Here is a 10,544-nt window from a genome sequence, read left to right as displayed (position 1 = left end):
GCTCTGTGGCGCAGGCTGGAGTGCAGTGGCCGGATCTCAGCTCACTGCAAGCTCCGCCTCCCGGGTTTACGCCATTCTCCTGCCTCAGCCTCCCGAGTAGCTGGGACTACAGGCGCCCGCCACCTCGCCCAGCTAGTTTTTTGTATTTTTTAGTAGAGACGGGGTTTCACCGTGTTTGCCAGGATGGTCTCGATCTCCTGACCTCGTGATCCGCCCGTCTCGGCCTCCCAAAGTGCTGGGATTACAGGCTTGAGCCATCGCACCCGGCCTTCTCTGGCTTTTTAAACAGCAAGCTGAGTATAATTTCACCTTTCCTTAATGTTTCTAAGTCATCGTGATGATGGCCTCTTACTGTATATCCAGTCCTGCATAGAGCATCAGGCACCTTTGGGCATATTCAGATAGGCAGGACCCTTATGCTAAATGTCCCCAGAGACTATAGTATCAAGCTATAATTGGCAATTCTTTCTCTCTACCATCTCCTACCTACATCACTACCTGCAGTCATTTCTCCAAGTAACATCTTCTAGCAGCCTCTTGACACTGTTTAAAATCTGCTATAATCCAGACAGAACTCAAGGTTGCCATGGGTAACCAGAGTCTAAGCTTGCAACAACCCTAAATTTAATTTTACATACAAGTTCAAGGAAGCGGGTACTGTGCTGAAGGTGACTTCTGAATAGGGCTGACATTCCACTGGTCCTTACAGCATGTCATACTTCTGTACCAATTGGTCTGTTGCCCTGAGCCCCTCAGCCCCCTCCTGCCAGCCCAGCATCCTGGCCCCTCTTCTGGGACCACACAGACTTCTCACACCCCAGGAACTCAAAGGTGCCATCAGTCCCTGCAGGCTCCGGGACCTGGTTCTTGCATGTGCCAGCATCCCTTCCAAATGGTGGCTCCCCGTGCCATGCCACTCGCTCAATATTGGAATGAACCCCAGTGTCTGGACCAAAGATTATTCTTTGTCTTCCCTGTGGTGTGAAAGGGCAGAGTTTGAGGCTCTTCTCTCTCCCTCAAACTCAAAAAGGGATTTTCTCAGGTGTACGCTGTGCTCCGGGTCCAGGTTGCCTGAGGCTGACGGGGTGGGTGTTAAAAGTTACCTCTGGCTGAACATCTACCATGTGCCAGATGCTGTATTCAGTACATTAGGTAAATCATCTGTCATCCACTCAACAATCCTTCTACGGAAATAGCAGCAACAGCCTGTGGCTGAGGTCAACTGCCCCCGTCACACAGTCAGTAAGTGGGTCCAGAAGCCAGACTCACCTCTCCGAGGCCCGCATTCTTTGCGCTGTGCTGTGCTCACATTTATTAATGTACAAAGATGGCCAGGTGCGATGGCTCATGCCTGTAATCCTAGCACTTTGGGAGACTGAGGCACGTGGATCACCTGAGGTCAGAGGTTCAAGACCAGCCTGGCCAACATGGTGAAACCCTGTCTCTACTAAAACTACAAAAAATTAGCAGGGCGTGGTGGCAGACACTTGTAATTCCAGCTACTTGGGAGGCTTAGGCAGCAGAATCACTTAAACCCAGGAGGCAGAGGTTGCAGTGAGTCAAGATCGTGCCATTGCACTCCAGCCTGGGCAACAAGAGTGAAACTCTGTCTTAAAAAAAAAAAAAATACAAAGACGCCCAAAGTTTACATTCTGCAAAAATGCATTTTAAGTGAAAAGACTTACTTTTCAGAAAAGACATTTGTTTCTGTTTTGGTGTGTGGGTTTTGTTTTAATTAATTCCATATTTTGCGACCAATTTGGAACAATCTGTCCTTAGGGAACAGGTCTGGTTTACTTATAGAAAGCTAGGGAGTGACTGGAGTTACAAAGTATTCCTTTGTAGGAACGAATCTAGAAAACCTTCCTAGTTCTCCCTGCACCAAACAAGTAAGTAGAACATTCCAGAAAGTCCCCAGAGCAGATGTGATGGAGCTCACAAACAAAAACTTTCCTCCATGAGTTATCAGCTATGCCTTCAAGATGGGGCATGTGACATCAAACACCACGAATACCTCCCCTTCCCAGAAAGTTCTCTAGAAGTTCCCACCAGGAGGAAGCTGCTACCACTCAAGAGAATGAAGGCTTCCCAGGTTACTAGGGATCAGGAGTGTCAGCCAGTGAGACGGTAGGAATCAGGAATGGGGTCTGTAATTGGGAGGCAGTCACAGGTTTAGGCTCTAAACCGGGTCTGGGGTACAGAAGGTCTGTCAACCCATGGCCTTGAATTTTCTGTTCTTTCTCCAAGGATGGACATTCCAAATCGACCCTAAACTAACTTTTGAAATAAGCAAATCATGACCTCATCTTCCACATATTGTAACTGCTCCTTTCATACTTAACACACACATGGTTCTCAGAGTGTCCTCATCAAAAAAAATCCACAGTGCTCTAAAGTGTCCAGTGTCAGGGAGGAAATCATCCGAAAAATGGACTCCTATAAGATGACAGGGACAAAATGGCACCTCTACTAGTAGTTTTCTAGGGTGACCACAGGAGGCTTAAGCAATAGGGATTTACTGTGTCACAGTTCTAAATGTGAGACGCTGGAGCTCAAGGTGTCAGCAGGGCCAAGCTCCCCTAGTTTGGAGAGGCTAGGAGAGGGTCTGTACCAAGCCTCTCTCCTACCTTCTGGTCGTTCCTTGGCTTTCAGCAGCATAACTCCAGTCACACATGGTGTTACTCCTGTGTGAGTCTGTGTCCGAATTTGCCCTTTTTATAAAGACAACAGTTATCCTGGAATAGGAGCCAATCTACTCCGGTAGGACCTCATCTTAACTAATTATTCCTGCAATGACCCTATTTCTAAATAAGGTCATATTCTGGGGGCTAGGACTTCAACGTATGAATTTTGGGGGGACATAATTCAACCCGTAACATCATCTAAGGTCGTTCTGAATTCAAAATCAAACTCCAGACAGGGAGCAGAACAGACTGCAAGAGAGTGCCTCATATGACAAGCCATACATGCTAGTATGGACCATTTATCATGCTGGCAGGTAAGTTGGTATGTTGACCCCTAAAACCCACTGCTTACAAGTAAGAGTGAACAGGCAACCATCAACCGAGGAACCATTTGCTTGGGGGCAGAGAGGTACACTGGGGTCTCCAAAGACCTCTTAATTTCTACTTACCACTTTTTAAGACAAAATTCACATAGGTAGGTGGGAAAATTTAGCATTGAAGGAAACAGTCAAAGAGTGACAAGGAACATTTTGAGAACATTTAAAATACTTTCAACTCCCTACTACCTACATTGCAAAGTGCTTCTAGTCCTGAAGCTCTGGCTAGAGCTAAGTTTGCCAAAAGGAGCCTATATTACAATTGGGCTTCCTTTTGTTTTATTTTATTTATTCTGAGATAGTCTTGCTCTGTTGCCCAGGCTGGAGTGCAATGGTGGTGCAGTCTTGGCTCACTGCAACATCCACCTCCTGGGTTCAAGTGATTCTCCTGCCTAAGCCTCCCGAGTAGCTGGGATTACAGATATGTGCCACCTGGCTAATTTTTTGTATTTTTAGTGGAGGCAGGGTTTTGCCATGTTGGCCAGGCTGGTCTCAAACTCCTGACTTCAGGTGACCAACCCGCCCCAGCCTCCCAAAGTGCTGGGATTATAGGCATGAGCCACCACGCCTGGCCGGACTTGCTTGCATAAGATGAGGCAGGGGGCTTGTTTTCCTTGTCAGTTTGGGCAGGTAGAAAAGAAGCCTTATAGTTTGTTCTTCTTCATAAGTCATTTTCTTCCCTGGTGTCTGCGATTATACTGAGGAGGTATTTTATGAAGATCTAAACCATCCATGAAATTATGCACCAGATTGCACAAGGATCAAAGTACAGATCTGGTGCAGAAGTTGAGGTAGTACAACGCAGTGGTTAGGAATACAGACAATGGAGCCAGAAGGACTTGAGTTCAAATCTGCTTTTGCCTCTTACTTAGGTGACCATGGGCAAGTCATATACAGCCAAGGTTTCTCATCAAAGGCTGTCCTTTATGGAATTGTGGTCGCTATTAAATGAGATAGTGCCTGGCAGACATCTGGTACCATAGAAACTGCTCAATAAATGGCAATTCTTGCAATTATTCAAGAGAACTAGGGAGTGAAAAATCAAGCTAGTCTGTCTTGTTAATTCCTTGATTGTTATGAGGCAAACGGAGCCCAGGACTTGAGGATTCTGTGCCTCATTACTTGATTCAATTTCAAGCTCTCTTTCATGAAGACCAAGCAATAGGTCTTGGCCTTCCCCCTTCTCCTACCCCTACATCTCAGTGGCTTCAGGATACACCCTCTTTCACCTGGCTTTTCATCGTCTAGCACACACATGGCTGCATCAATACAGAAAGGAACTTCAAAGTCATGACTGTTGACCACTAAACGAGATTTTACTTCCTCAGCTGTGGAAGGTTTCCAGAAGCCCAGTGTTTTCATTATATGTTCTTATTTTCTGTATCCTCTTTTTTTTTTTTTTTTTTTTTTTTGGAGGCAGGGTCTTGCCGTGTTACCCAGGCTGGAGTACAGTGGTGCAAACATGGCTCACTGCAGCCTCGACCTCCTGGGCTTAAGCAATCCTCCCATCTCAGCCTCTTGAGTAGCTGGGACTACAGGTGTGCACCACCATGCCCAGCTAATTAAATTTTTTTTTTAGAAATGGGGCCTTGCCATGTCGCCCAGGCTAGTCTCGAACCCCTGGGCGCAAGCAATCTTCCCGTCTCAGGCTTCTGAAGTGCTGAAATTATAGGCGTGAGCTACCTTGCCCCTATTTTCTGTATTCTTAATGCTCTGACATTTGGAGTCTTGAACGTGGACAGGCTGCTCCTCCCAAGGGTAGCTGATTCCTAGAGATAGCAAAGGACTCCCTTTTGAGTAGAGCTTTAACATACAAACCAACCAACCCAGAGCCATACCCAATTATCTCCTTTATCAAACTCACACACCAAGCCAACATTCTCCCTGCCTCAGATCACTCCAGGGCCAGACATCAGACAACTAAGGCCCACCCATATAGTCTGGAGCCTACTGAAATTATTCAAACTATCCAATCCTAAACACACTCAGCCACCTACCCTGCCTCCTCTGTTCCTTCCCATGAAAACCTCCATAAAGCCTATGGAGCTGGGTGCAGTGGTTCTCATCTATAATCCTAACTTTTGGAGGATGACGTGGGAGGATCACTTGAGGTCAGGAGTTTGAGACCAGCCTGGGCAACATAGTAAGGTACCATCTCTACAAAAAAAGAAAAAGAAGAAAAGCCAGATGCAGTGGTGCACACCTGTAGACTTAGTTACTAGAGAGGCTAAGGTGGGAGGATCCTCTGCGCCCAGGAGTTCAAGGCTGCAGTGAGCTATGATTGTGGCTCTGCACTCCAGCCTGGGTGATAAGAGTAAGATGCTGTCTGTAACAAAAAAATAAAAAATAAAATAAAGGCTGTGGGCCATGCTGTCCTCTCTCTTCTCTGCCTCCTCACGGACCCCTGCACTTCCCTGTGTAGCCCTGTGTGGTGCGCTATGCCTCCTGTTTCTACAGATCTCAGACTTCGTGACGGCCATTTCCATGTCTGTGTCTCTTACCATACGTGATTAAAACAAATCTCAAGTATGTTATGGAACAGCCAGTTGCAACAATTATGAATCCCACTGGTCTATTCCCTGACATTTTCTCCTATTCCTATTCCCTAAGCTCCTCAGCCTCAGCTATTTGAGTCCAGATACCAACAGGCCACACCCATCCAAGCCTCTCTTTCGGAGTGCCCAGAAGTGGAGTGGCGCATCAAATCGGACATTCGGCTGGGAGTCAGAGACAGAGCCCGAGCCTCGGCTCTGACAGTTATCACTGTGCCACCACAGGAACACCGCTAAACCTCTATGGGCTTCTGGAACAACAATTCTAGCCCAGATAGATAAAAAAGTGTTTCACAGATTCACCCCTAGTATTTCAGCACAGGCAGCCACAGCGAACCTCCCTCCCACCCCAATACCACCATCCCAACAAACTTACCCAGGGTCTCAAAGCTAGTTGCTAGAAGACCTTGGAGAGAACCTGGAATCCCAAAGCTAGTCCACTGCTCCCTCCGTCACAACACATGTGATCCTTCTTCAGAGCTTCAATAAAGATTCTAGTTCTACGTTCCACCTTCTGTCATGACCCTGGCCCGTCACCCTTCTATTCTTCTTAATCTTCTTTCTTTGCAAAACTGGGCATCATCCTATCACTCTCCTAACAAGTGAATGAAAACATCAAGGAATCTTCCATTGGTAGCTGGAAAGTCATCTCATCCCAGGGGTAGATAGGTTTTCAGAGGCTGGGAAAGAAAACTTTGCCTCCCAAAGGTTCCAGCAACTCCCAAACACTCTCCATTATGGTAGTAATGATGATATTAATACGTATAGAGTACTTACTAGACATAGTGCTAACCCCTTTGTATGTTCTATTTCATCATTTAGTCATTGGCATCAATAGTCTTAAGATTCCCACTTCACAGATGGGGAATCTGAGGCTAAGAGGTATAATTTTCCCAAGATCAACCAGCTAGTAAAGGGAACCCAAGGAGGCAGCCCCAGTTATCTCTTCTGGAGCTGGAGCTCCTGACTACTTCGTCCTCCTGCTGGATGGCCCCTCCCTGATCTTCCTTCTACCTCTCTATCCAAATCAGCTTCTTTCCAACCAGATAGCTGCAAACGGTAGGGGCTCTTAGGGACCACTTTCAAAGGACTATCTCCAGCTCCATGGCAATCCCCACTTCTAAGCCTGGACCCAGCCTCCAGGAACCTGAGTCACTCTGTCAACTCCTTGTAGCATCTTGAGCCTGGTGGTAGTCAGCCTTGCTCCTTTTCTGAGAACAATCTCTAATCCCAAATAAAATCATTTCATCCCTCCTTGAAAATGAGTAGCTCTTCCCAGTAACGGCCAGTCAGGCACCTAGCCATTGGCTAAAAGCATCTCTGCAGTTGAAGGGGCAAACCAAAGGAAATACTGGTGAGAGTGTCTACTGCAAAAGTCCTCACACCTGCCAGCCAGCTCTGTGCTATGTCCTTTCCATGTACTGGATCATTTGAATTTGGACCATGTTGTATGTGCCCAATGACTTCTTGTTGACCCTCCACATCCAATCTCCATTCTTCTCCACCCTGCACTTTGCACCAGGGCACTGACACATATAGACAAATCAATGGACTCCCCTGTCCCTGGCTTCTGGCTGGTTTCCACTGATGGAAGGCTCTGACACTGGAGGGAGGATGAAGATTAAGGTCAAGGTATTTCTGCTCTGGTTCTCTCCTTGCAGAGTCGCCTTGGATGAGATGTCTCCATCATCCAAAAGTCACTACGTTTCTCAAGGTGGCCACTCTCTCCTTCTAGGACATAGGAGCCTTACTCCCAGGAGCCCCTGAAAGCTTGACAAAATTCATGGATCTCACTCAGAATATCCTCAAATTCTCTTTCCCATCTCTTTCCTATATACCTATCATGAAAACCCTGATGTGTAGTGAAGGGTTAACTCACCAGGGGTTGGGTATTGAGACCATGTGCATTCCAAAGAAAGGACTGGCTCCCGAGAGATAAGATCTAACCCCTTAGAATATCCTGTTTGACAAGAGTGTCTTTGTATACCTGGGGGTATTTGGCCTTGCCAGAGAGTTTATGCTAAGAAAGCGACTTATGGCAGAAGACTTGGGTCATGTGGCATTAGTTTGACCTCTGGAGAGACTGGAGAGGAGTAGCTAAGGTCAACCACACAGGTACTCCATGCTTATATCACCCACTCCCAAGAAAAAACCTTGGACACCAAGATTCGAGTAAGCATCCCTGGTTGGTGTCAAACATCATTGCTGGGATAACCGAGCACTGTCTGCACAACTCCACCGGGAGAGACAACTGGAAGCTTCTGTCTGGGCTCTTGGACTCTACTCTCTGTGTCTTTTACATTTGCTGATGTTTATCTGTGTCCTTTCAGTGTAATGAATTGGAACTAGAAACATGACTGCTTTTCTGAGTATGTGAGTCCTAGTTAATCATGGAACCTGAGAATGGTCTTGGGGCCCTTGGGGTCTTGTTCCCCGATTCACCTGGGAAACACCAAGACAGTCCAATAACTTAATATGGTGATGGGTGGCCAGAAATATGAAACAGAAAACAGAAATATGCTCAAGAGTATTCAACAAACATTCAGGTAAGATCAAAGTGGATCTTCCAGGGTGGGGCTTCAGGATTGTGAGTCTGGGAGCCTCATGGTTGCTGGGACTAAGGTGACATGGGACAGGCAGATGAAAACACATCCAAGATCCAGCCTTTGGTGCTCCAATTGAAGATGTGATGCTGTGTCGAATGGATGAGGATGTTTAAATGAGACATTTCTTATGCTATCAGCTTCTTACTGGCAGGATTCACAAACCTCTGTAGCTGCAGATCTGCACATCAGACATCCGGGAACCACCGGGTTCCTGTGTCCAGCCCCCGTGCCAGCAGGCATTCCCCCTACTTACCTGGCCCCACTGACATCAACTCCAACCATCAGCTGCCCATTCAGCGAGAGGATCTCATCCCGCAGTCGGACCTTCCCACTCTTCCCTGCTGGGCTGTTCTTCTTCAGCTCTGTCACCCAGATGCAGCCCACATCCAACACAGGACCCTGGTGAGTTTTCCTCTTCTTGCCCCCTCTGCGCTTGTCACCATAGTCCCCGAAAACAGGGATGTTCCCAAAACTGAGGCCCACAGTCTCTGTGTCCCCCAGCTCCTTGGTGAGGTACACAGTACAGATCTCCATTTCGGGGGGACTGTGATCAGGTGGGACCGTACTCTCATCCACAGCAAAGTTCAGTTGGATGTACTCCTGCAGTTTCTGGATGGCCGCCTGGCAGAGCCGCTGCTCCGGCCCGTCCCCACCCTCCTGCAGGCTGTTCTGCAGCCACTGGTAGAGGAGGGGCAGGTGCAGCACGGCATTGTCCTGGGTGATGGGCATGGTGCTCACTCCCAGACACCAGCATCATGAGAGGTCCTGCTCCCGGGGGCCGGACCTCACAGGGCCCCACGTCCCCTGGGATCCCTGGCCATCATCAGCTTTGCCTGTGTTCATGTTCAGGCTGGCAGATGAGCCTAGGGACACCTACTCGAGACTATGCTGTTTGCCTTGGCAGGAGGAAGACAGGACCCAATTAGAACAACTGTGGAACAATGGCGCTGGAGTGCTCAACGAGGGAAGGAAGGAAGTGTCTAGCAAGTCCCTGCTGGGTTCATTTCACAGCAGGACCCATGCAAGTGACACGGGAATGGAGGATCCCTCCAGCAGTGGCCGTGTGTCCTTCCCTCGGCTCATTCACACCTGGGATAGGAAGAGGAAAAAACAAAAAGCTCCAGTTACAACAGTGAGCCTTCTCACCTAGAAAACATAGCCTCCTGTGTTACAGAAGGACCATGTGTACTTTTCAGGCACCAAGCACAAACCCTAACACCTAACAAAGAACCTAACGCCTCCTCATTCCCCCATGTGGCTCTCTCCCAGACAGACGTCTCTGGAACACTGGCCTTCTCCAGGAAGTTTCCCGGATCAAAGGGAGAAACCAGATGACTTGTGCCAAGACAACCCCCACCAGTATACCATCAAACTCACATCCAACCAGGAGGCTGTGTGACAAGACCCCATGGAAGGCTGTGGAAGGATCTGCATACATTTAAAATCTTACACTCCTAGAAAATGAAAATCTATGTTGATTTGCCTTGGTCAGCCCAGCAGCATATACAGGAGGGCTCTCCATTCCAGAAATATGTCCTGACAACACTACCCAGAGAAGAAAGATCCGATCAACACCAGGGAGAGATCCCGCCTCCGTCCCAGGGCAACACCATTCCCAAACTTCACCATCACGTAGATTCAGAGGGAAGTTCGGCTCTTTGCAGCCCAGGTTTTAGTCTCCTCTCTCCATTTCCTTTGGTAAATGGTTAAAACTGACTTATTTTCAGGCCAACCTAAAAGCCATCCCCTCCAGAGAAATGTTTCTCCAAACGCCTGGATGGGAAGACAGGTGCCTTCTTTGCCTTGCTTTTAAACACACTGAATACAGTGATGACACTAGTCAGCAGATAGCAGGGCCAGTGGCTCCCACCAGAGCTAGAGCCTCACACTCCCTCTGAATTCTGCACGGTGCCTGGCACACATTAGGTCCCCAGTGAAAGGTTAATTGAATGCTACTGCCAACTCGCCTTCTCCACCAAAGAAAAATTTCACCTCCATTCTCCATAAACATAGAAAAATGATTCCTTTCATGCTCTTCTCTGAACTTCACTTTCCTCCGGAGAAAGTCAATATAAACTGTGCCATCTAAGGTGGAAAACATTCTCCAGCCTTCTCAGGAAGTGATTTAACAAGGAATAATAATGCATGGGAGAGGTGTCAGAAGCCATGTCAATAATAAATGACCTTATTACTCAGTAACCAAAAAGAAATTTCCAATATAGCGTGCTTTGAGTTTCCAAAGAACTTGAGTGCCAGCTATTAATTAGTTCCAAATAAATCAAAAGCTTAGCAAATATCATCTATATAATCACATGGTTGTTAAAA

The 10,544-nt window shown here is 47.4% G+C and overlaps 1 protein-coding gene across 1 annotated transcript in view; it reads right to left on the bottom strand.

The window, feature by feature from the left end:
- The window catches only part of PDZD2 (PDZ domain containing 2), a 324,103-nt gene extending 315,155 nt beyond the window's left edge, over positions 1-8,948 (bottom strand). Inside the window, exon 1 of the mRNA XM_023216553.1 lies at positions 8,473-8,948. Coding sequence (XP_023072321.1) covers positions 8,473-8,948 — 476 coding nt within the window. The remainder of the gene's footprint in view (positions 1-8,472) is intronic.
- Positions 8,949-10,544: the final 1,596 nt, after the last annotated feature.

This window comes from Piliocolobus tephrosceles, chromosome 4 (genome assembly GCF_002776525.5).
Source record: "Piliocolobus tephrosceles isolate RC106 chromosome 4, ASM277652v3, whole genome shotgun sequence".
In the NCBI taxonomy this organism is placed as follows: Eukaryota; Metazoa; Chordata; class Mammalia; order Primates; family Cercopithecidae; genus Piliocolobus; species Piliocolobus tephrosceles.
Note: the sequence above shows the minus strand (reverse complement) of the source record. Positions and strands in the feature narration are given on the sequence as shown.